Genomic DNA, 24,462 nt, shown 5'->3' on the forward strand with positions numbered 1-24,462 from the left:
GTATAGTGTAATGATATATGAACTTTCAGGGTATCAAAACTTTATGGGGTCCAATAATTTTTAAGAGCCGAGGATGGTTTCTGAAATTTACCATTTTATTAAATTATCCATACAAAAGCCACACCAACAAATATCTCACTTTGTCCTTGAAGGATAAACTAACAGCAATGGTCGTTATTACACGACACAACACAGCACAGTTAGTTCCAAAACTCGAAGCTCTCCATTAATGGAAACTCTAAACTCATCTCTACACAGAACCCACTTCCTCAGTGCTCCTTTACTTCACTACTCTACATTCAACCCCCAAGTTTACACTCTGTTTAAAAAACCATCTCTTTCTTTCTCCATTTCTTGCAAGCTCAAGACTTCTCAAGATGTCAAAAAGAAAAACGAGAATGTATCCAAGAAGATTGTGTTGTCGGATACACAGCCACCGCCGTTGAAAAATGAGGAAGCTTTGGGGAAAGTTGAGAGAACGAGAGGAGTTTTTGGGTTGGTTAAGAGGTTGCCTAGAAGGGTGTTGGCTGTTTTCTCTAATTTGCCTTTGGCCATTGGAGAGATGTTTGCTATTGCTGGTCTTATGGCTATTGGTATGTGGCCTTATAGTTTTTTTATTCTTTTTGTTTTTGGTTTTACTTCTCTCATTTGTGTTCAATGGTTTGATTGGGATTAGTGAACTGTGTATAGAAAAGACGATCTAAAAGCACTGTGTTCAAGACCTTATTATTATAAATTGAAATTGGAATTGAAATTTACAGCTATAGTTGCCTGTTCAAATCTAGCTTCACTGGCTGTTTAATGTTCTTTGAAAATTGTATCTGTTGCATTGTTTTTGGAAAAATTGTTTTGTGTGTGTAATGCATTGCATTTGCAGGTACTGTGATTGAACAAGGCGAGACACCGGAATTCTACTTCAATAAGTACCCTGAAGATAATCCTGTGTTGGGATTCTTCACTTGGAGATGGGTTCTCACACTTGGATTTGATCACATGTTCTCATCACCCATTTTTCTGGGATTGTTGGTTCTCATGGGATTATCACTCATGTCCTGCACTTACACCACACAGATTCCCCTCGTTAAGGTTGCAAGAAGGTCTGATTTTTCTGCCATAATTATGTACTCTCTGACCGGAAATCTGTTGGAGAAGCTTTTTGTTAATACAACTATTTGAATATATATGCAGATGGAAATTTTTACAATCAGCTGAGGCTATCCGGAAGCAGGAATTTTCGGACTCTCTGCCAAGAGCATCTATTCAAGATTTGGGTGTTATTCTTATGGGAGCTGGATATGAGGTCTGCTCCTTTACTTTGTGTTCTTTAGTTGATATGAATTGTCATGTGAAACAAATTGGTTAAATATGTTTTTACTTCATCCTAAATTTTTATTTGTTAGTCATCTTCTGTATCATTTTTTATTCCTCGTGGGGTGTTACTCTATATGAAAGGCTTTCTACTCAGTATGATTGTTGGATGAATATAGGTATTCTTGAAAGGACCATTCTTATATGCCTTCAAAGGGCTGGTTGGTCGATTTGCCCCTATTGGAGTGCACATAGCGATGCTGCTGATAATGGCAGGTGGAACTCTTAGCGCAACTGGGAGCTTCAGAGGTTCAGTTACGGTTCCACAGGGGCTTAATTTTGTTATGGGTGATGTCTTAGGCCCAATGGGGTTTCTGTCTACTCCAATTGATTCTTTCAACACCGAGGTTCATGTCAACAAATTCTACATGGACTACTATGACAGTGGAGAGGTAGGTCAATTTTGTTTTCTCTAACAACCCATATGAGGGGAGGGAACCTTATGATATGAGTTGGAATTGATTTGTATCAAATATTTCATATGTTCAAAATCTTTAAGGATATTTGCTTTTCAACTTACATTTATATATTTTTCCTGAAAAAGATAACAGTTAAAGCAAAGAAATTGTACAAGTGAGAGTATATGTATCTACCATAGGGTAGATGTCCTAAGCCTACTCACAGTGATTTGTACATTAAACTATCTCTTTTATCAAGTGCATTTCGTCTCAGTTTTTATGGCTTAAAATGCTTAAAAGAGATTGACATTTTTCTTCATTTCTGAGTTTTTTCTCTGGTTTATGTTATAGGTGAAGCAGTTTCACACTGATCTTTCTCTATTTGATCTTGGTGGGAAGGAGGTGATGAGGAAAACAATTAGTGTAAATGACCCTTTAAGATATGGTGGGATCACTATGTATCAGACAGATTGGAGTTTTTCAGCACTACAGATACTTAAGGATGATGAAGGACCTTTCAATCTGGCTATGGCCCCTCTAAAGGTCAACGGAGACAAGAAACTTTACGGGACCTTCTTACCTGTTGGAGATGTCAATTCTTCAAATGTCAAAGGAATGTATGTACTTCTTGCACTTATTCCCTGTATATACTAAGTTATGTAGACAGGAATTTACAGATATGATATTCCCTTGTCTTTCCGTAAACTCTTACTGGAAAACTAAAGGATTAGTTTAGGATTTTTGCTGACTTTGGGAGCCTATACGGCCCATTCTTTCAACTAATGTATGCTGAGTCATTACTTGTTATTTTTTTAGCACAGAATTTTCTTTTAATGTTGTAGTCATTACGAAACACTTTCAAAGAGGACATTACAACAAATCATGACCTCCCATAGAAGAAAAACTGAAAATGGCTACTATGTATTTTATATAATTACTTTAGCATGTGGTTTTATGGCAGGAAATTTTATGTTGTTACAAGTGTTTTGGATTTTTCATAGAGGATAGAATTTGTTAAACTGTCTCATTAACTAAATAGGATTTCTGGGTATTTTAAATGATCTGGTTTGTCAAGTTTCTGTTAGCCTAGAATTAATTGTCATCAATTATTTCCTTCGCTCTTCTTCTGCCAACTCCACCCCTCCTGGTTCTTTATATTTGCCTCTTCATTTTCCATTTTAGATCCATGCTTGCTCGTGATCTTCAATCAATTGTCATATATGATCAAGAAGGGAATTTTGTTGGAATCCGACGACCTAACTCTAAGCTTCCAATTGAGGTTGATGGCTCAAAAATTGTCATTGTAGATGCTATAGGGAGTACTGGTCTTGACCTGAAGGTGAGGACTTGAAATATTGTACACAACAACGTGCAATTGTTATTCATTATTTTAGGTTTATAAATTGGAACTAAAGCTTGTTATTTCAGACTGACCCAGGAGTGCCAATTGTGTACGCTGGTTTTGGTGCTCTAATGCTCACAACTTGCATCAGTTACTTATCTCATTCGCAGGTAAAATTTCTTTACATTATGAATTTGGCTATATCTGTTTCAATATAGAATTTGGCGATGAATTTGTTTCTTCATTTGATGTTTGTGTTCTTTGTTTTCTTCTCTGGTCAACCTAAAGATATGGGCCTTACAAGATGGAACTACCGTTGTTGTTGGAGGAAAGACTAATAGAGCCAAGGGAGATTTTCCGGATGAAATGAATCGCTTGCTTGATCGAGTTCCAGAAATAGTTGAATCATCTGTCTCCAAGCAATCTGATGGCATTAGTGGCTAGTTTCAAAGTCGTGTGATGTGATGGACAGACAGAGCACTTAAGTGGGACTATATTAACTGCTATATGAATTCTTGAGGTAAAATCTAGATATTGTGTGACTTCGATTTAGTTGTCCAGCCTGACAAATAAGCAAGTTACTCCATTACAAGTCAATTCATATAGGTAGACGCAACAGCTCGGCAGGAGTCAAAATTGTTTTTATTCATGTATAGAATGTATAATTATGTCTGGGACCATAAGTCTCAGCCTTGAGATTACATTTTCACTTTCTTCATGTACAAGTTTTCATATCAGCCATTATTGTACCTACCATACTTGACTTCAAGCTTTTTTGAAAGATTCATACCTTTGAATACATCATCATTCTTTATGTCTACTTTGCATTATACGTGCTTTCTTGTCACTTTGGGATTCATTTCACAAATATTCCGGCAGTTCCGGTGCTGATTGCATTCTTTCAAGCATAACATGGTTACTCTCTTGTGGGTTCTAGTGTATATTCATGAAAGTATCTGGCAGCTTTGTGTGCTTTCTCAAAGGCTAGGCTATATTTCAAGTTTCATGTTATAGCATTTCTTTCAATCACTCCAGGAAAGGCTATAAATTAATCGAATATAAAAAATATTTAGTTGAAAGATTTCCTTCTCATTAAGTTATTTAGAGAATCCAAATGGGATATGATCATGCGACAAGTTGGGAAATGTCATTGAAGTCTGTAGATCTTCAACGGTCTTGGGTTCATTTATGTTATGGTTCCTTCAATTCAAAAGCCTGCGCCATAGCTCAACTGCCTCAACATCGGTGTCTCAGAATTGAAGAAAGTTTAGCGAAGTAAGTACAAAGTTCATTATGTTTCGTTTTCTGTGTAGAAGAACACATTTGTCTCTCATCAACTCAACAACTCATCTGGGTTTTTCTCAAAACACATTTTTGATTGTTAGGTCTCTTTCATCAGCTAATCAAAATGAACAAAATCAGTCATTGACGGTCACATACTTGATAAAATCATGTGGGTGGGTTGTCTTTAGAATCTGCTATTTCTGTTTCTAAGAATCCTAAATTGAAGAACACAGAAAGAGTGGACTCAGTTCTTAGGCTTCTCAGTAGCCATGGTTTTAGTAACCCCCACATCTCTAAAGAACTCATTTCTTATGATGCTGAAAAACTCTTTTGCCCAAGATTGAATTTTTCCGTTCTATAGGGGTTTCAAGTAATGAACTTTTAAATATCATAGCTATCTGTCCAGGAAGAGTCTTCTTGTTCCCAATGACAATTTCCTCAAGAATGTTGTTGTTTACAACCACCATTGGGTGACCTGATGATAAAAGAACACATTGGGTTACCTGATGATAAAAGAACAAAAGGAGGTTGTCACGGAAGGATTACTAGATCAGATTTTCAGGGTTTCGGGGGATTAGTTGAGGTGCGTGCAAACAGGTTCAGACACCCCGGTGATAAATCCTTGAGAGATTATGGTATGTGTAAACTAGCTCAGACACCCCGATGTTAAAAAAAATGGGTGTGTGCAAACTAGCCTGGACACTCTTGGTAAATAAAAAAAATGTTGTCGTTCACAAAAAAAGTTGTTAAACACAAAAAGAGCAAACTCAGTTCTTAGGCTTCTCAGTAGCCATGGTTTTAGTAACACCCACATTTCTGAAAAACTCATTTCTTATGATGCTGAAAAAACCCTTTTGCCCAAGATTGAATTTTTCCGTTCTATAGGGGTTTCAAGTAATGAACTTGTAAAGATCATAGCTATCTGTCCAGGTCTGTTAACTATAGGAGTTTAAAGAGTCTTCTTGTTCCCAATTACAATTCCCTCAAGAATGTTGTAAGTTCATGTCTTCAGGATGAAAAAGTAGGCGATTGGTATTTTTACAAGATTTCAGGAGTAGAGATTTTGCTCCAAATATAGCCCTTTCGAACGATACTGCGGTGCCTCAATTTCGGATTTCTTATTTCGTGACTAACAGTCCATCTCCAGCATGCTGTAAATTTTGCAAAATTGTCAATGAGGTTAAGGATATGGGATTCAATTCCACCAAAACTTCGTTTGTTCTGGCAGTTGAAGCGCTTAACCAAATGAAGGAATCGGTCTGGCAATCTAAACTTGAGGTTTATAAGAGGTGGGGTTGATCCAAGATTGAGATTCTTGCTGCATTTAGAAGGCATCCACATTGGATGGCCAACTGTGTTCTCTTCTTCAGCTTAGAGAAGAGGATTGCTCCGAGGTGTTTTATTATTCAGGTTCTTCTATCCAATAGATTGATCAAAGAAGATATATCTCCAGCCACTTACTTAAACCCTGCAGAGAGCAAATTTTTATGCAACCAAATTTCAGGAAGAAGTTCCTCAGTTGCCAAATGTATTCAGGGAAAAACATATTACCTATACCTCAATTAATTTTTTTTTCACATATCCCCCCTCCCTTTTTTTTTTTTTTTATGACTGGAGTTCGGATTAGTTTGTGTACACCTCAACTAATTTCTAAAACCCTAAAGTTGACAGCCAGATAAATTTTGACCACCGCTATTACAACCATAAATTGAACTTAAGACATTTTAAATATATATCCAAAAGTCTAATTGATTGTAACCATATGGTTATTTCAGCACATCCTTACCATTTACTTGAACAGGAAAATTACTCTATGATCGGATCCAAAAATGGAGTTAAAATAGACAGGTATAAATCGAGTCATGAAATGCGTGTGCAAAAAAAACCGATAACCGAACCGAATACGGTAACCGATCGAACCGAACCCGAATTTTCGGGTACCCGAAAATTCGGGTCGGTTTCGGGTAGTTTTTAGAAGGTACCCGAATTTTCGGTTCGGGTATCGGTTTTTAATTTTTAAAACCGGGTATCCGGTAACCGGTTTTTATTTAAAAAAAAAAAAAAAAAAAAAAACAGATTAACAAACTCGTGACTCGTCTGTGCAAAAAAATCCCCAAATGCCAAACTGAAAATTTCAAATGCCCTAAACAAAACTAAAACCCAGATGTCACTCTCCAGTCTCCAATCTCCCCTCTTTACTGTGTAAACTTCCAGAGTTCCAGTCTCACTGTCTCAATCTTCCACTCTCGTCACTCGTCAGTTGACTCATTTCGTCTCTTCACTCTCTTCCATTCCAGCACTCAAGTCCTGCAGCTTTGCTTCCTACCAGACTACCAATATCCGCTTCTTTCACTAATCCGGTCACCGACTGTCGCTGCCAAGTGCCACCAGCAGAGTCTCCTACTTGAAGCTGCTGTCGACCTACAAGTTTCTATTTTCTAACCAGGTAAAATTCTGCTTTTTTTCTCTTTAATTCTACAAGTTTCTAACCAAGTTTCTAGCTACATTTCTTGTCAGATCTATCACCGAGACACCGATACCACCAGTAGCCACCACCAAGCCGACCTGCCTAATATTCTGCAACTATTCAGAACTTAAAGTTAGAGAGAGAGTAAATTAATGTTTGTTATTGTTAATCTGATGTTATTTTATATTTACAGTAGTTTGTTTTTTTAACTTAATGTTTTCTTTTAACTTGTGTTATGTTAATTAACTTGGAAGTATCTGAAGTATATCCTGAAAACTTAGAAACAAATTTGATGGAAAAGATTTCAGTATACAAAGCTGAACAAAATATCTATACGGTAGTGTTCTTTTCTTTTTCTCCTTTGTTCATACACAAAAGTGTCCAGAAAATTTTAGCTTTATTAAAGCACTTTCACTCTCTTTTTAGTTCTTCGGCTTGAATATATCTATAAACTTGAGTCTCTCAAAATTATTGTAGGTATACCTCTTAGTTATGGCAGAATTTTTATTCAGTTTTTATCAAACCCTGTGGGAGATTGAGCATAATAATACTTTGAAAAGGGAGAGATCTGAACTTGGAGATTTAGATGAAGGATATAGAGTATTACATTGATTTGGTGTATATTAAATCTTAAGTATTGAAGGCATTAATTAAAATTTGATGTTCTGGCAACTAATGATACTACATGAATAAGATTTAAGTTTTACATTTCTATATCCTTTGAATATATATGATTAGATGTGTATTTTCTCATAAATAATTACATATTTGATACTAAGTTGTACATTTCTATATCCTTTGGAATATATTTAACTAATGATACTAGTTGTGGGCAAGTCCCAATTTTGACACAATCATAATTCATAAACCCCATGTAAATATATATTTTCTCATAAATTAATATATATTTGAAGCCGAAATATCCAGTTGAGTTGTTACAATGAAACAACTTATCTAAGAGTTTATTTATTAGTAAGAAAAGCTTATTAAAGTCATAAACATTAACACCATTGAATTATTTGGTTGTATTTAAGAAGGCTTGTAGGATTTTAAATAAATTAATTTACGGCTTTTTGAGATTCTCTCATTAGCTCTTTTGGAGCTTAATTAAATTGTTAAAATTTCAATCTATTTTTACATGTTAAAACCTTTTTCTTTTTGGTTAATTAATATTTGAAATCTTTTTAAAAATTTTGTAACCAAGCAATATAAAATTCGGGTACCAAAATCGTTTACCCGGTTTTTTGACCCGAATTTTCGGGTACCCGCAAAACCGGATAGTTTAAAACCGGTTCGGTTAGCGGGTATATTTTTTGAGGTACCCGAATTTTCGGGTACCCGGTTTTTGGCCAAATTCGGAGCGGGTACCCGGTTTTGCACAGCCCTATGAAATGGTGAAGCACTTGACCCGAAACTGACCCGAACCTCTTTTCTGTTTTCTATGGGGTCAAATAAATAACTTATTATACACATCCCCACTAGGTGAACATTACAAAACAATGGCGGCTAAAGATTGAACGTTGAAGGCTCTATATTCAGCTTCAGCCTTCGTAGTCTTGCCATTGGCAGTTTGAATTGAAGAAGTTTCCGGAATGCAGTTTAAACTTGAGTGAGTTATGTTCATTATGTTTCGTTTTCTTTGTAGAACAACAAGAAAAGTAATTGCTGAAGGGGATAGGGATAGGGATTTAGCTCTGAATCTCACAACTACTCAACTGGGTTTTTCTCAAAATAAGATTTTCCCTCTTAGGTTTCTTTCATCATCTTCGCATGTAGGGAAGAGAGCGTTAAAAACTGAACAAAGTGAACAGGAAGAGTCTTTGACTCTTTCATACTTGATAAACTCATGTGGGTTGTCTTTAAAATGTGCTGTTTCTGCTTCTAAGTTGATTCAATTGAAGAACACTGAAAGAGCGGACTCAGTCCTTAGGTTTCTCAGCGACCATGGTTTCATTGAAACCCAGATCTCTAAAGTTGTGAAAGGATGCCCACGAGTCATTTCATTTGATCCTGAAAAGACACTTTCTCCCAAGATTGAGTTTTTCCGTTCTATGGGAGTTTCAAGGGATGAGGTAGCGGAGATTATAGCTAGGACTCCACCATTGTTATCTAGGAGTTTAAAGAATCATCTCATCCCCAATTACAATTTCCTCAAGAATGTTGTCATTGATGACAAAAAAGTTGTTACAGTTTTGAAGCGCATGGGACGGGGACTTTTACAGGATTTAAGGAGTAAAAATCTTGGTCCAAATATAGCTCTTTTGAAAGATATTGGTGTGCCTCACTCTGGTATTATCTTTTTGGTGACTAATACATCAAGCGCAGCACGTTCCAAACATTCTAAATTTTGCAGGATTGTCGATAAGGTTAAGGAAATGGGATTCGATCCTACCCAAATTGTGTTTGTTATGGCAGTTGGAGTAATTAGCCAATTGAAGGAATCGGTTTGGGAATCTAAGTTTGAGGTTTATAGGAGGTGGGGTTGGTCCGAGGATGAGACTCGTGCTGCTTTTAGAAAGCATCCATACTGTATGCTGATATCTGAGGAGAAGATTACAAGAGGTATGGACTTCCTTGTGAACAGAATGGGTTGGCTGTCGCGAGATATTTCCAAATGGCCAGAAGGTCTCTTCTTCAGCTTAGAGAAGAGGATTGCTCCAAGGTGTTTTGTTATTCAGCATCTGCTATCCAAAGGATTGATCAGAGAAGATATATCTCCAACCGCTTACTTAAAACTTACGGAAGGTAAATTTATGGATATGTATATAACTCGATTTCATGAAAAGGTTCCTCAGTTGTTGGATGTGTATGAAGGAAAAATTGATTTCCTGGATGTGAATCCTGAATTTCAGAGGTCTGTGAAATGAAAGAGTCACATAAAACTTTCTCTTTGCTTGGTAGTGTCAAAAAGTTGAGAGGAATACAGACTTGAGAGAAGTTTTACATAGGACTATCAAATTCATGTTGTTTGAGAAATTTTTTTCTGTCTCCGACTGTTTTGTTACAAACAAGTTAAACATATTATGACATATCTGCATCAATGAAATATTACAACTATTTAGCTGTTATCTGCTACAGTGATCCACAGAAAAGAAAGTAGACAGTTAACTGTAGAACATATATATATATAATAAACACATGCTGAGTCAAAGAAGCAAAAGATGACATCCACAGAAAAGAAAAGAAAGTGCAGTGGTTAGAGAGAGAGTCATAACATCGTTGATGATTTTTGCTAAAAGAGCATATTAAAACCCCAACTATCTCTAGGTTAGCTTAGCAATTCGTTTGAGACTTTCAAAAGGTCTTGAATTCGAATTTCCACAACTACTAATAAGGAAGAGTAGCCACTGGAGGCTTCTTTGATCTTTAACTTTAAGGCTCCGGAGGACTAGTTAAGGTACGCGCAAGCTTACTCAGGATGGGTTACTCGAATCTCAAATTCTAGTTTTTCACTTGTAAATGGCTTGGTGAAAAACTTTAAGACGTTTCAACTTTCAATCGTGAAGGTCTATCTAACTAGTACTGTTAATAATGTCTTTTGAGTTGCTTATCATTTTGTTTGAGGCAATGTCAGATAGAAAGCGGGGAGAGTATATTGCATAAAAGGAAGAGGTGAAAATCTAATGTATTCACATGAATTTAGAGATACAATTCATCAAGATAAGCCAACTCTTGGATGACCATAAAACAGGCTCGGTTTCAATCTTCCAGGCATGTGGTTGCCTTGCCTCACGAGGTCTAGTACCGAGCCCAGTTCTTCATGGCCATCAGCTAGCAAAAAGCCACGAGTTTCATTCTTCCCACAGTTTGTAAGATTTAGCAAGGAAATTCTTCAATGATCTTGTAGACTCTTTATTGGCAGTCTGAGACTACTTGGGGGGATTAAGAGAAAACAAGAGAAAATTAGATAACTGACACAGAAAATCCAGAGTGTTTTAGTCTACTTATGTATTGAATATTTCTTGGATACAAAATTTAACGATTTTCTGTAAAATGCTTGATATATCATTTGATGTGCTCAAAAAGTGTATTATGGGAACCAAAATTATTATATGAACATCTTTGACTTGGTAAGTAGAAGTTCTGTATTCTGCTATTTCTACTCAAGAACCTGATCCAACCGTCAAGTGGTTGGATGAGTCATGATTTATCTTCATATAACGAAATATTATCTCTGGTTTTCAAAGAGTTTTCTGTTTTTCAAGTCCAGATTTTATGCCTAATTTTGGTGGCCAATTCAAGCCCTTGAACTTGTACTCAATTTTCAGAAATGAAGAATATTCATATTTTTTAAGTTCTAAAATACAACTTTTGATTTGTAGGGCAGTTTCTAAACATAATTTCTTTTTGATAAAACCAATATAAAATCATAAATCTGTTTTATTCAAACAATAATTTTTATGAAAGATCACCTATAATATATTATTCTACAAAATTCTTAGCGACATTGTATCTAACTTGCACTTACTAATCTTAGAATCTATTAGTTATAATGAAACGAAAAGCCCCATACGATCGTTGGACTCTGATGACTTGAGGTCTACGTAACACAATTGCTACATTCTGGGATTGCACCAAGAGATCCCACAATGGAAGGGGAAGAGAAGCCATTGGTAATGGAGAGGAAGACATTGGAAATTGAGGAAAGTGTGATGATGGAGAAGGATGGGGGTTTGCAAAAAGGATGCATGAATGAATCAAAGAAACTGTGGGAGATTGCAGGTCCTGTGATTTTAGCATCAGTCTCTGAGTTCTCCATTTCGTTTATCACAGCTGCCTTTGTTGGTCACTTGGGAGAGCTTGAATTTGCTGCCGTTTCTGTTTCCCAGAATGTCATTGAAGGATTTGTCTACGGAATCATGGTGAGTACCACCAAATTTTGATTGTTTCGATATTTAGTATATGCTTTTTCTTGTCAATTTGTAAACAAAACGCATTCTTTTCATGAAAAATTTGTCTGTTTGTGTGTTTTTGTTTGAGGATTTATACATATTTGATTTGAAGTTTGAACTGATATTTTGTTTAACTTTTATTAGTTGGGGATGGGGAGTGCTTTGGAGACACTTTCTGGGCAGGCTGTTGGTGCTGGACGTTTTGAGATGCTTGGAATATATTTACAGAGATCATTTGTTGTTACATGCACTACAGCTTTGTGTTTGACTCCTGTTTACATTTATGCATCGCCATTGTTGCAGCTCATTCGTCAAGATAAGCGAATTTCTGAGCTAGCAGGGCAGTACTCTTTGTGGGTAATTCCTCAGTTGTTTGCCTATGCAATCAACTTTCCTATACAGAAGTTTCTGCAATCTCAGAGCAGGGTTTGGGTCATGACTATGATTTCAGTGGCAACTTTGCTTCTTCATGTGTTGTTAACTTGGATTTTTGTGGCCAAACTCAATCATGGAATTGTTGGTGCTGCCATGGCTGGGAATATCTCCTGGTGGCTTATGGTTTCTGCCATGAGCTATTATGTTGTATCCGGGTGTTTCCCAGCTGCTTGGAATGGCTTTTCCCTGATGGCTTTCAGGTCATTATGCAGCTTTGTGAAACTCTCACTTGCATCAGCTGTGATGTTCTGGTAATTACAACTATAGATTATAAAGTTTTCAGGATATTTTTCATCTTATTGATATAAGATCAACCTGTTATGGTAACAGCTTGGAGCTATGGTATTATACAGCAGTTATTCTAATGGTAGGATGGTTAAAGAATCCAGAAATCGCTGTAGACGCCATTTCAATCTGGTAAGTTTTCTGTTCTATTCATGTTATTTAACATTCAACTTATATCATCTCCAGATTCTCATGTATCATCTAATATGGCAGCATGAACTTGCAACTATGGTTTGTGATGATTGCTCTGGGTTTCAATGCAGCCATAAGGTCAGTCCCTTCTGAAGATGTACGTTATAGAATACATCATTTGTTGTGTTTAACATCATTCGTGGATAGATAGATTATCTTTTATTCTAAAAAAGTAAATTCTGATTCTAATGAAGCGTGCGAGTGTCGAATGAACTCGGAGCCGGACATCCGAAAGCAACAAAATTCGCCATAGTTGTGGCAATCATAACATCGACTACGATGGGAAGTTTATTCACAGTAGCAATTGTGGCAACCAAGAACCAATTTCCGAAAATGTTCACAGATAAAGCAGCAGTGATTAGAGAGACTTCAAAGCTGGGATTTTTTCTGGCAGCAACCATCTTCCTCAACAGCATTCAACCTGTTCTCTATGGTAATGAATTTTACCTTTGAATTCTATTAAAGTGTTGTAAAACTGACACAGAAATTGTTCCGTTTTTGTTTTGCAGGGGTTGCAGTTGGTGCAGGGTGGCAGGTTTTGGTTGCATTGATAAATGTTTCATGTTATTACATCTTCGGACTTCCTGTTAGTGCCTTGCTCGGCTACAAGTTTAACTATGGCGTTTATGGCATATGGTCGGGGCTGTTGCTCGGTTGCTTTATGCAGACGTTGTTTCTGTCTTGCCTGATAGCCCGAACCAAATGGCAGAAAGAGGTAAGACACGAACACAGTTGTTAAATGCAATGTCTTAAAAACTAACTCGAGGCTAAGCCTGGCAATCAGAAGCTAGGGTTTGGTTGTTTCTTGGCCAAATTCCGATGATTCTGGTGACTAAAACTTAATCAAAGACCACCTCCTGACTCACCATGATCCACCCTTCAAAACCCCCTAACCCCTATTCATGTTTGCCCACCTGAAGTCGTCGTTTTCTACAATTTCAGTCACCCGGTTTTTTCCAAAACGTTTGACCAGCGGGTTGTTACAATACCCCCGATCCAACCCTGGGTGAATCTGGGTCAAATAAGCTCTCCAGTTTTTAGACTCTCCCAACCTCGTTCACCGGCCGGGCCGGGCCGGGCTGGATTCTAAAACAATGGCTAAATGGGCATTAGTTTTGCGAGATTTCGTATGTTTAAAATCCAGTGATGGAATTTGCCTAAATGTTGCAGGCTTTGCTAGCTGAAGCTCGCATGAAAACATGGGGCAGTAAACCCAATGAATGAAGCTGATTAGATTCAAATACAGGAGAAGCCATATTTGATTTTTCAATGAAGCACTCTGTTTTCCTCAGAGAGGTATTGAGAAAAAGAAAATCTATAAACCTGTGGCCAGAAATTAGTACATTTGACTTGTTTTTACCATGTTGGCTAGGAAATGAAATGAAAAGAGGCAAAAGAAATGGAACCCAAAAAGCATACGACTTTATATTACAGAACTAAAAAGTTAAGGTTACATAGTATAACTGATTCATAATGTGTTTGTGTGGACATTGATTTATGCTAATTGCAAGGCTTCTTCACGTTTCAAGTTGAAAACCTTAACAAGTACATCTTCAACAACCTGTACAAATCGGAAAAGAAAAGAAAAAAAGAATAAATAAATGAGAAACTATTCTGCCAACGTAAGATCCTAATTTGTATGTGGATGAGAGTTTACCTTATCTGGAGTCGAGGCACCAGATGTTACACCGATTGTGATCGGACCCTGTGGTAGCCAGTTCTCTTTCTCAACCAGCTCCCCATGCTGTAAAAGACATCGAGTTACGTGTGATCAGATGATCTCAGATTTTGGAAAGTAAAATTATTTTCCATTTTCTTTATCGAGTTAGTGAAAGTGAGAACTTGATGAATAAAATTTTAATGTGTTCAACCTACCATCAACTTATAGGCTATTTTGTTTCCTGGGCCTATTCTTTTCTCACTGTCAATCCAATATGAGGGAATACCACGGTCTTCTGCAATCTCTTGAAGGTGTGAGGTATTGCTTGAGTTCCACCCACCAACCACTAACATGAGATCCAGCTTCTCATCAACGAGCTTATACATTGCATCTTGTCGCTCCTGAAATTGGAAGAAAAGAAGTGAGCATAAGTTGGACTGAAGACTAAATATATTGGTCAGCAATTGGCATAAGCAACTTTGCTTTCAAATAACTTGCAGTTTGGCTTTATTGTGTATTTCCGGGGAAGGTAGCTTTGTCGTTAAATAGAAATATAGTTCTCTTTGGTTCATAAAAGTGCAACTTATAAGTTTTTTATTAAGCAGAGAATGATATTAAGCCATAGAATGCTCTATAATTCACAAGATTAGAAAATCTAAACGGTAAAAATCACGAGTAGAGAACTGAAAATTACTTGAGTAGCATCACAGATTGTGTTGAAGCTCATGAAGTGGTCGTTTACATTTTCCACACCATATTTTTGCATCATGGTTCTCTCAATTAATTTTCCTGTAAACATAAATAAAAAAAGAAAAGTAAATACCAGTGTTAAACTTTCTAGGAGAACAAAGGAATGAAATTAGCATAAATGCTACCGACCAATCTCTTCTGTTTCTCCCTTGAGCATTGTAGTTTGATTTGCAATGCCAACTTTTATCAGGTCTTGATCTGGATCAAACCCCTCTGAAACTGCAAACTTAAATTTCTGCAGACAAGCCAACAACCATTCAATATCTGCACAACTCCACAAGGTAATTGACACCCATGGCCAAATGAGCAACAAACTTTTACCTCTAGAAACTCCTCTCTTGTAGAGCTAGATCCATTCAGTTGCCCCCCAAGAATGTAATCACAAACATATGTTGCCTGCAGTAAGAACATATAAGAAAACATTATAATGAAAATCTCCTTTGTTTATTGTATTGTTTCTTCAAAAAATATTGAAATATCAGAAAACAGAATATTAGCCCCCTTTTGAACATACCTCTTTCATATCCTTCACAATGACATATTTTCCAGCAAATGATGCAGTTGCTACGGTTTCCTCATGAGCATATTTACCATGAATAATTGAAGTGTAGTCTCCCTTCTTGTGCTTCTCAACAGAATTCCAAACCTTCACGAAAATTTTAAAGTTACAAATCTAAGCAAAAGTTGCAACATGCAAAGTTGAAGAGTCACAGCAAAAACAATAATCACAATGACAGACGACCTGTCTATGCTAAACGTACCTTGGATACCCAGGGGCAAGTTGTATCAACGATTTGCACCTTTTTATCGTTTAAGACCAACATTTCTTCCACTGCAGCACCAAATGCAGGCAAAACCACAACATCACCCTTATTCACCACGTCAAATTGCTTCTTCCCTTCATCAATAGGAATATTTTCAACTTCCATCTCCTCTAAACGCTGCCATGAAAAATATAAGAGCTTCAACAATCAGTCCATCATTATATTCTAAGAATAACCCATAAAAAAGACAGACTCCATTACGATGATGTGGTCAGGAAAAAATTACTCTTAAAACTTTAATAAAGTTTCACTAAAATCCATAACAAGAAACAGGCATCAAAATCTGAAAACTCAGATGATGAAACAAGTTGCATAAAATTTATAAGACCTTATTAACAGTTGGATTGTGAATAATTTCATTGGTTAGCCAGATCTTCTCAGTTGGAAACTGTTTTCTCGCTTCATAAGCAATCTGCACAGCACGCTCAACTCCCCAGCAAAAGCCATAAGCTTCTGCCAGCTTCACAGTAACATTTCCCCATGTGTACTCATATCCATTCTCCTTCAAAGTCTTTATAATATCACCTGATCATTTACAACAAACTCATTACTCCATAAACAAAAACAAGTAACAACTACTCAAAATAATAATAATAATTTTAAAAAAAAAAAAAAATACAACTTCAATATGTATCTTTTCATCATTTATGTACATACAAGCTTCAGTACTCTACTTCAAGCTCATCAAAGCAAACTATACTCATAAGAAAAAGTTAAAAAATAAGAATTGAGCCGAATATTAAATATTTAATAAAAATAAAAACAAACAAGACACCAATTCTAGATTACTAAAAATCCAAAATTTAGCTGAATATTTAACTAAATTTAAAAAAAAAAAAAAGAAGAAGATAAAACACAAAATTTAGAGAGAGAAAAAAAAAAAACTCTTACTTGTGAACTCCTGATTCATGAGCTCGAGAGTCTCTTCTTTGTGGCCAAATCCTTTACGGTTATAATTCTCACTTCTGGTCAAGTTATGCCGGAACTTCTTGGAGTCGAATTTAGAATCAACAGCCACGGAAGCACTACTGGGAGATTCATCGCTGGAACATTTAACCGATAACGGCTTCCGGCTCCTGAGAGCGAACACTCCGGCGCGATGTTCACGGGAGGCTATGTCCGTACGCGCACAGAAACGGCAGAGTTGGAGAGTTGTCGTCGCCATGAGATACCGTTGGAGGGAGATAATGCGCACGTTAGCGAAGAATGAAAAGAGAATATGAATTGTGCACCCAAGGTGCGCATTATATGCTTTGCATCAACTCGTGTTCCATGTTTTTTCAGATTTTCTTTTAATATATATTTTATTAATTAAGGATGCGTTGTCGTTTTGTCAAGAAGGATCCTTCGTTTTGGTATTTGTTTGTAAATTTGTGATTCCTTCTTATTACTTTTAGTCTCAAGAGATTGATTAAATGAATTTAGTCTCAAAGGAATTATTATTATTTTTTATTTGAATTAACGTTTTTTCTTTTTTTCATTTATAAAGTTTCTAAATTACCTAAATTAATGATGAAAATGTGATTTGTCTCAATACTTAATGTAAGAATGTTTTTATAGGGTTGTATTACGTTACGTTTAAAATAATGTACGCCAAAAAGAGGAGTCGTTTAATTTGTGAGAAAGTCATCTAACGGTTGAATATTATTTCAACTAAAAATCTAATAAAAACTTGCAATCGATAGAACAAGTTTAAGATCCGGACGGCAAGACTTTAACTATCTTGATGGGTTACCCATAAGTTTTGTGTTTGAGTCCTACAAAATGGTCATTTACCACATTTGTGACTTACCCGCGTAATGGGCTTGTAAGATGTTCAATGGATCTCAGAGATTAGTTGAAGTGTGTATAAGCTAGTTCGTTGGTTATAAAAAATATAGGCTCCGTTTGTTACACTCTTGGGAATAATATTATTAGTATTCCCAATAAAGTTAAATAGTAAAATTGACTTATTCTCAAAATATTATTATATATTATTTAATATCTTTTAAACCCCCTTAAATTTGTTAATTTAACTAAACGCCCCTAAATATTTTTTTTAGAAATTGCAAAAACACTCCAGCAACCCTCCAGCGGTGGTGGCCAGCTGTCCGTATTTAATGGGTGGGTTGGGGGTGTTTTTGTTAACTTTTAATATTTTATTATAGGGGTGTTTAGTAAATAAACAAACATAGGGGTATTTTTGTTAATTTTCAAATCCTACATCGTAATACCTTCCCAATTTAACTTTTTCAAAATATTATTCTAGAAAGTATCAGAATAATGAACCAAACGGAGCCATATGGATTTGGATATGAATCATGCAAATATAGAGTTATAACTGTTGTATCCGGATCAGTTTGTTCAATTCACACCATAAAATATTTTATGAATTATATATGTGTTTATGTGATGGGAAATATTTTCTTCATTTATTGCTTAAAAATGACCTATAGTTATGGACTTGGACTTTAGACTTACCCATCAACCATGTTTACATCAAATAAAATTTATGGGTTCCATGAGGAACATGACAATCTCTATTTTTTTTTTCTTCTTCAAATTGCCACATTGATTTTGTTTTTCCATACAATTGTGTGAACACATTTTAGCTTCTAGACTTTTTCAGATTTAACCACCATTTTTGTCCTTTTTGTCTTCTCTTGTTCTTGTGTGTTTTAGTCACGTTTTAAACATCATTAAGGAATGTTAATAAACATTGTGCATCACTATTATAATGTGTAACATTAGATTTTTATATATCAATAGGGTCTAACGGCAAGATTTTAACCATCTAGATGGGTTATCAAAAGGTCTTGTGTTTGAGTCCTGCACAATGGTTTCCAACCACATTTGTGTTTTAAGTCCCACAAAGTGGTCTTTTACCACATTTGTGACTTACATGACAAATTGGGTTTATCGGCTGTTTAATGGATCTTGGGATAGGTTGACTCACTTGTGGCCTATTAGATTTGTAGGGAGTTTAACGAATCCCTGGGATTAGTTGACTAATCTATGGCCCATTAGGTTTGTAGATGACTCATTGGACTCGTAGGGTGTTCAATGGATCCTCGTATTAGTTGACTTACCTGTAACCTATTAGGCTTGTATATTTAATGGACCCTAAGGATTAGTTTACTTACCTATGACCCATTAGCCCATTAGGTTTGCAGGGTGTTCAATTGATCCTGAGGATTAGTTAACTTACCTGTGACCCATTGGAAAATAATACAGCCACCGACGGTAGTGCACCGAATGACGTAACAAAATCCTGACCGTTGATTAATTTTAACTTAATATTAATCAACGGTCAGGATTTAGCCACATCATTCGGTGCACTACCGTCAATGGTTGTAGCATTACTCGTGACCCATTAGGCTAGTAGAATGTTTAATGGAGCCTTGGGTATTAGTTGACTTACCTGTGACCCATTAGGCTTGTAAATAACTCATTAGACTTGTAGGTATTCAATGGACCTTGGAGATTAGTTTAAGTGCCTATAAACAGGCCCAAACACCTCGGTTATGAAAAAAAAAAAAAAAAGTTTTATGTTATAATTTATAAATAAAACGTTTTATGTGTTGGTTTTACCAAAACACATAAAACGTTTTTAATTTCCAACTCCTAACAAACGGGAGCCAAATCATTATATAATTTTTACATTTATATACATATATTGTTTTTCTTTTTTTGGTATCCAAGGGTGTTCAGGCCAACTTGTGTATACCTCAACTAATCTCCTGAGATTCTGAAGTTAACGGCTAAGTAAGCCTCCCGTGGCTCCCCCTTATTAGTAGTTATGGGGATTTGAACTGCGGACCTCTTAAGTAATACAGTTAAGAGTCTCAAGCGAACCGTGAAACTATGTAGAGGTAATTATATATATATTGTTCTTATTGTCAAATGTCTTCAGGAAGTTAATCTTTCTTAAATATTCGACAAAATTTATATCTGATATTAATTGCTTTCTGGTGTCAACTAGAAATTTTCCTGGACAGGCTTCGTACGTAATCAGGGGTGTATTCGAAATCTTCATCTCTATTCATGGCCGCCTGCGTTGTTCCTCCGTTGGTCTTAGCGAAAATTCTGTCAAGTGTGCTGATTAATCCATATCTTTTAATTGCATTTGTTGCTCCCATGTATCCCAATCCAAACACTTGTGGCCTTTCGTTCTGTATTCTCGTCTTCCGAAACGCTCTCATCTCCTGGAAAAATTTTATTCTCTTCTCTCTTTCGCTCCCTGCCGGGTCTGTTATGTAGCCCAAGCAATTGTACGCCATCGCCCTGCAGATTCCCTCTTTCAATGGCCAGTTAAACGTTTTGTAATCTGCAAAGAAAGTAATAATAATATTGGATAATATTAGCACAGATGCAACTGTTAATTTCCTGGAGATTGAAGCAAGAAATAGATCACCTTTCTTCAGCTGCAGCCAGACGTGCATCATTTCCTGAGCCAAGAGCTCCCCAGCTATTAACCTGTTTGTGCAGAATATATAAAATATAAGACTAACAATACGTGGTATAAATCACCAATTACACAAAACATTATTATCACAAAGACAGATGTATGTAGACGTATTGTCCGCTTTGGAACCTGGGGCCCAAAAGGCGCCTCTTGGATGGAAGGGATTTGTCGACCTAGTCCATGTAAGAGAGATTGTTCGCTTTGCTAGAATGGCTCACGATTTTGTCCCACTTAGCAGTTGACGCCTTTGGGAAGTGAGAGTGTCCTTGTGCTATATAAGGGACCAAGGTCCTCATCTCTTAACTGATGTGGGATTTTGACACTCTTAACTGATGTGGGATTTTGACACCAATATCCGCTTTCAGACATGGGGCCCACACAGTTCTATCCATAAAAAGGCGTCTCTTGGATTGGATGAAAGGGATTTGTCAACCTAGTCCATGTAAGAGAGATTGTTCGCTTTGCTACACTGGCTCGCGATTTTGTCCCACTTAGGAGTGGATGCCTTTGAGAGACGAGTATGTCTTTGTGCTATATAAAAGATTAAGGTTCTCATCTTTTAACCAATGTGGGACTCACACGGTTTTGTCCACAAAAAGGCGTCTCTTGGATGGAAGGGATTTGTCGACCTAGTCCATGTAAGAGATATTGTTCGCTTTGCTGCAGTGGCTCACGATTTTGTCCCACTTAGGAGTGGACGCCTCTGGGAGATAAGGGTATTCTTGTGCTATATAAGCAACCAAAATCCTCGTATCCTAACCGATGTGGGACTTTGGCACCGACAAAAGGCTTGGCTAAATAATATGGTATCTACCAAAACTTCAAAAACATTGTATCCCAAAAGTATTTAAGCCAAAATCATCAACACTTTATAAGAATATTGATTCTACAATCCAATTGAAATCCAAGAAACAAACAGGTGAAAGACATGGAAAATTTATGTACCATGGTAAGCCATAAGCGATCAGAATCCAAGGGGGTTTCAGCTGCAGTTCCTGGAGCCTGTTGGGCACTATCTCCATCATATTTTCTTCTTCCAAAGTACAGCTTATAATCTGGTTTTAATAATAAATTATCATTAAATGACATGAATATAGTTTCTAAAGAATGGAGATAAAATCCTTGAAAGGATGTATTTATCCTTACACTATTGATGACAATTTCATGTCGCTGCCTTGTTACACGACTTACAGTAGTATCTGAAAGAACAGCTCCACGATTTGCAAGTCTTTTGATATCATTAATGTCTACCAAGTAAATGGGAATATCTTTCTTGAAGGACACATGATTTACTTTGAAGAAATGAAGCAAATAATTCTTAAGCGACTGCAGTTTATCCACATCCATGATCGCCGTCCAACGACAGTCGTTGCAGAGCATTCGTTCATCCACAAGTTTGATGTATTTTTCATCTTTTGGCTGCACAAAAAATCAAAAAATCAGAAAATCAAAGACGCAGTCTGTCTGTCTTAGGTGCTCCTGAAACGATAACAAATAAACCTGATATTTTTCACAGATACAGCACTTGGGAATTTGGCCAACATGAATTTTGCAGTATTTGATCTGGGGCCAAATTGAATGCTGGAAGCTCTCTTCTTCTTGATGATAGCTGATCTGAAATTCCAATTTAATTGCAGTTTTGTCAAGTTAAAAGGTAAACCAAAAAGGTTACAAACAATATCAATATTTCTTATATGAATATGTATGGTATTAAGGATGATCGGTTCCAAGTACTCTGTATATTTTGAAAGAACCGGAACCAGAATTGGAACCGACCAGTTTCGGTACCCAGATAAATTTCAATTTAGAGTCAGTTCCTACGCGGGTATCCGGACCTCTGTTTTAGTTCCTAATTCCAGCATTGTAGGAATTGGAACCAGACCTAGGAATTCCCAGTTCCAATTTTCCAGAACTGGAATCAGACCCTAATAGGGTCGGTTCTAGTTCTACCCTTTACCCATGTTCACCCCTAAATTTATCGATAGACTTACTGGTTTCAAGCAAACAGGACATTTTTGTCCACAGTTGTAGCAGCCCTTGTGATAATAAACGCCACGCTCTATTTTTATCCTTTCAGAAAACTGCATAAAGAGAAGAATTAAGTGCTTTTTAGCAGCATTCCCTGTAAGTGCTTTTAAAAACAGTCAAAATATTTTCTCCTTTTTAATCAGATTAAATTTACCTCGCGGCCTGCATGGATGGGGCGGAGACAATAGCTACATTTTATGTATATGAAACCATTCCTGTAAAAAAAAAAAAAACCAAAATATTATTTCCCTTTGAAGAGAAAATAAAAAATCTACATGAACAAAATTCTTTACCTTTTTCGTTCGGGAATTTTCATGCTTTCTCGCGTTCCTCTGTCCGATTATCTCCCCTCTTTTATGAATAACAGCAAGCTAATTTATACTAAGTTGATACACTAACTGATGTAACATTTAACTTAAGAGCCACCAAAGAAATAAGTAACAGACTAACCGACTCCAGCTAACTAGTTGGGGTTTGATAATATTTGAGGCCTAGAAAAAAAAAAAAATTTATTTATTTTATTTGAGTAAACGACATTTTCCCACCTAAATTATTGTTTAACGACACTTTCCCACTCATAGATTTTTAAAATATTACTTTATTATGCATCGTTGCGATCCCTTATTACCACCATTCTCTTTCCCGATCATCACTCATTAAACCCCTTAAACCTTTTTCCCCCTGACCCCACCAATCGAGCGATTAGAGTTTGCACAGTCGCTCCTCTCAAGTCAAATTCCGATTAATTCTAACCATCAAAGTCCAATCTTCTACTACCAAAAGACTCATTGACTTCCTCTCTTCAAAAGCCCCAACAGCTTGGATCGAGTTTGCTATCTGTTCGCCATCGGAATATTAATTTGGATAATAAAATGGTATTTTAAAAGTTTAAATATTGTTGTAGAAAAAATATTTATTTATTTTATTTGAGTAAACGACTTCTTCCCACCTAAATAATTGTTTAATGACATTTTTTTACTCACAGACATTTAAAATACAATTTTACTATCCAAATTTATATTTTCTTTCTGATTTCGGCATCGTTGCGACCCAACACCACCACCATTCTCTTTCCCAACAATCACTTTTCAAAACCCCTCAAACCCTTTTCCCGTCGACCCCATCAATCGAGCGATTAAGGTTTGCACAGCCGCTCCTCCCAAGTCAAATTCCGATCAATTCTAACTACCAAAGTCCAATCTTCTACTATCAAAAGACTCATTGACTTTCCCTCTTCAAAAGGCCTAACAACTTAGATCGAGTTTGCTCTCTGTTCGCCACCGGAATATTAATTTGGGTAATAAAGTGGTATTTTAAAAGTTTGCGGGTGAAAAGTGATATTAAATCTACATTTATATTTCCAGTAGCCATAATTTCAGAATAGTTGCTGGGGGGGCCCATCATATCCTGAAGGGGTGGAGAACTAGAGATTACCACTAACTGAAAAAGCAACCTTAAAAGATAAAACAGTTGAGTTGTGAAGCTCTNAACTCTTTACCTTTTTCGTTCGGGAATTTTCATGCTTTCTCGCGTTCCTCTGTCCGATTATCTCCCCTCTTTTATGAATAACACCAAGCTAATTTATAGTAAGTTGATACACTAACTGATGTAACATTTAACTTAAGAGCAACCAAAGAAACAAGTAACAGACTAACCGACTCCAGCTAACTAGTTGGGGTTTGATAATATTTGAGGCCTAGAAAAAAAAAAATATTTATTTATTTTATTTGAGTAAAAGACTTTTTTCCCACCTAAATAATTGTTTAATGACATTTTCCTATTTACGTACTTTTAAAATACTATTTTACTATCTAAATTTATATTTCCTTTCTGATTTTGGCATCGTTACAATCCCTTATTACCACTATTCTCTTTCCCGATCATCACTTACCAAAACCCCTCAAACCCTTTTCCTGCCGACCCCATCAATCGAGCGATTATGGTTTGCACAATCGCTCCTCCCCTCTGTTTTAAAAACCGGACCGAATTGGCCAGTCGGACCGGTCAAACCGAGACCTGGCAGCTTCTTTGGTCCGGTTCAGGTCTTAAGGGGTTTTTGTAATATTTCAAAATTATAAGGGTTAATTTTAATT

At 36.4% G+C, this 24,462-nt stretch overlaps 5 protein-coding genes across 5 annotated transcripts; 3 read left to right on the plus strand and 2 right to left on the minus strand.

Annotated features, from left to right (window-relative positions):
• Window positions 1-157: 157 nt before the first annotated feature.
• LOC116145369 (cytochrome c biogenesis protein CCS1, chloroplastic) lies at window positions 158-3,909 on the plus strand. The gene is made up of 8 exons (XM_031430825.1): window positions 158-593; window positions 878-1,097; window positions 1,189-1,300; window positions 1,488-1,760; window positions 2,118-2,383; window positions 2,949-3,105; window positions 3,195-3,278; window positions 3,397-3,909. Exons 1-8 carry the CDS (start codon window positions 230-232, stop codon window positions 3,550-3,552), a joined length of 1,632 nt encoding a protein of 543 aa, XP_031286685.1. The 5' UTR covers window positions 158-229; the 3' UTR covers window positions 3,553-3,909.
• Window positions 3,910-8,357: 4,448 nt separating this feature from the next.
• Window positions 8,358-9,773, plus strand: LOC116145458 (transcription termination factor MTERF6, chloroplastic/mitochondrial-like). The gene has a single exon (XM_031430909.1). The coding sequence runs from the start codon at window positions 8,476-8,478 to the stop codon at window positions 9,724-9,726; it is 1,251 nt and encodes a 416-aa protein (XP_031286769.1). The 5' UTR covers window positions 8,358-8,475; the 3' UTR covers window positions 9,727-9,773.
• Window positions 9,774-11,450: 1,677 nt separating this feature from the next.
• LOC116145349 (protein DETOXIFICATION 33-like) lies at window positions 11,451-13,938 on the plus strand. Its single transcript, XM_031430801.1, has 7 exons — window positions 11,451-11,721; window positions 11,896-12,437; window positions 12,517-12,603; window positions 12,685-12,741; window positions 12,858-13,096; window positions 13,173-13,378; window positions 13,834-13,938. Exons 1-7 carry the CDS (start codon window positions 11,476-11,478, stop codon window positions 13,885-13,887), a joined length of 1,431 nt encoding a protein of 476 aa, XP_031286661.1. The 5' UTR covers window positions 11,451-11,475; the 3' UTR covers window positions 13,888-13,938.
• Window positions 13,939-14,063: 125 nt separating this feature from the next.
• On the minus strand, window positions 14,064-17,129 carry LOC116145350 (4-hydroxy-3-methylbut-2-enyl diphosphate reductase, chloroplastic). Its single transcript, XM_031430802.1, has 10 exons — window positions 16,789-17,129; window positions 16,226-16,422; window positions 15,835-16,014; window positions 15,588-15,719; window positions 15,395-15,469; window positions 15,203-15,308; window positions 15,018-15,112; window positions 14,539-14,724; window positions 14,321-14,407; window positions 14,064-14,224 (listed from the first exon to the last, which is right to left on the minus strand). Exons 1-10 carry the CDS (start codon window positions 17,060-17,062, stop codon window positions 14,159-14,161), a joined length of 1,398 nt encoding a protein of 465 aa, XP_031286662.1. The 5' UTR covers window positions 17,063-17,129; the 3' UTR covers window positions 14,064-14,158.
• A 2,721-nt stretch (window positions 17,130-19,850) lies between these two features.
• Window positions 19,851-22,685, minus strand: LOC116145410 (protein DA1-like). The gene is made up of 8 exons (XM_031430872.1): window positions 22,663-22,685; window positions 22,524-22,584; window positions 22,333-22,422; window positions 21,842-21,955; window positions 21,533-21,760; window positions 21,287-21,396; window positions 20,291-20,352; window positions 19,851-20,203 (listed from the first exon to the last, which is right to left on the minus strand). The coding sequence occupies exons 1-8, from the start codon at window positions 22,683-22,685 to the stop codon at window positions 19,851-19,853; spliced, it is 1,041 nt and encodes a 346-aa protein (XP_031286732.1).
• Between the last annotated feature and the right edge of the window lie 1,777 nt (window positions 22,686-24,462).

This window comes from Pistacia vera, unplaced genomic scaffold (assembly GCF_008641045.1).
Source record: "Pistacia vera cultivar Batoury unplaced genomic scaffold, PisVer_v2 Contig461, whole genome shotgun sequence".
NCBI lineage: Eukaryota > Viridiplantae > Streptophyta > Magnoliopsida > Sapindales > Anacardiaceae > Pistacia > Pistacia vera.

Coding starts and splice junctions, on each gene's coding strand:
- LOC116145369 (XM_031430825.1), top strand. CDS start 230: ATGGAAACTCTAAACTCATCTCTACACAGAACCCACTTCCTCAGTGCT. Junction 1,761..2,117: donor ACTACTATGACAGTGGAGAG/GTAGGTCAATTT, acceptor TTTATGTTATAG/GTGAAGCAGTTTCACACTGA. Junction 3,279..3,396: donor GTTACTTATCTCATTCGCAG/GTAAAATTTCTT, acceptor GTCAACCTAAAG/ATATGGGCCTTACAAGATGG.
- LOC116145458 (XM_031430909.1), top strand. CDS start 8,476: ATGTTCATTATGTTTCGTTTTCTTTGTAGAACAACAAGAAAAGTAATT.
- LOC116145349 (XM_031430801.1), top strand. CDS start 11,476: ATGGAGAGGAAGACATTGGAAATTGAGGAAAGTGTGATGATGGAGAAG. Junction 11,722..11,895: donor GATTTGTCTACGGAATCATG/GTGAGTACCACC, acceptor AACTTTTATTAG/TTGGGGATGGGGAGTGCTTT. Junction 12,604..12,684: donor GTAGACGCCATTTCAATCTG/GTAAGTTTTCTG, acceptor CTAATATGGCAG/CATGAACTTGCAACTATGGT.
- LOC116145350 (XM_031430802.1), bottom strand. CDS start 17,062: ATGGCGACGACAACTCTCCAACTCTGCCGTTTCTGTGCGCGTACGGAC. Junction 15,720..15,834: donor CTTGCCCCTGGGTATCCAAG/GTACGTTTAGCA, acceptor ATTTTCGTGAAG/GTTTGGAATTCTGTTGAGAA. Junction 15,309..15,394: donor CAAGAGAGGAGTTTCTAGAG/GTAAAAGTTTGT, acceptor GCTTGTCTGCAG/AAATTTAAGTTTGCAGTTTC.
- LOC116145410 (XM_031430872.1), bottom strand. CDS start 22,685: ATGAAAATTCCCGAACGAAAAAG. Junction 20,353..21,286: donor ATCGCTTATGGCTTACCATG/GTACATAAATTT, acceptor CTGCACAAACAG/GTTAATAGCTGGGGAGCTCT. Junction 20,204..20,290: donor CTGGCTGCAGCTGAAGAAAG/GTGATCTATTTC, acceptor CTTTCTTTGCAG/ATTACAAAACGTTTAACTGG.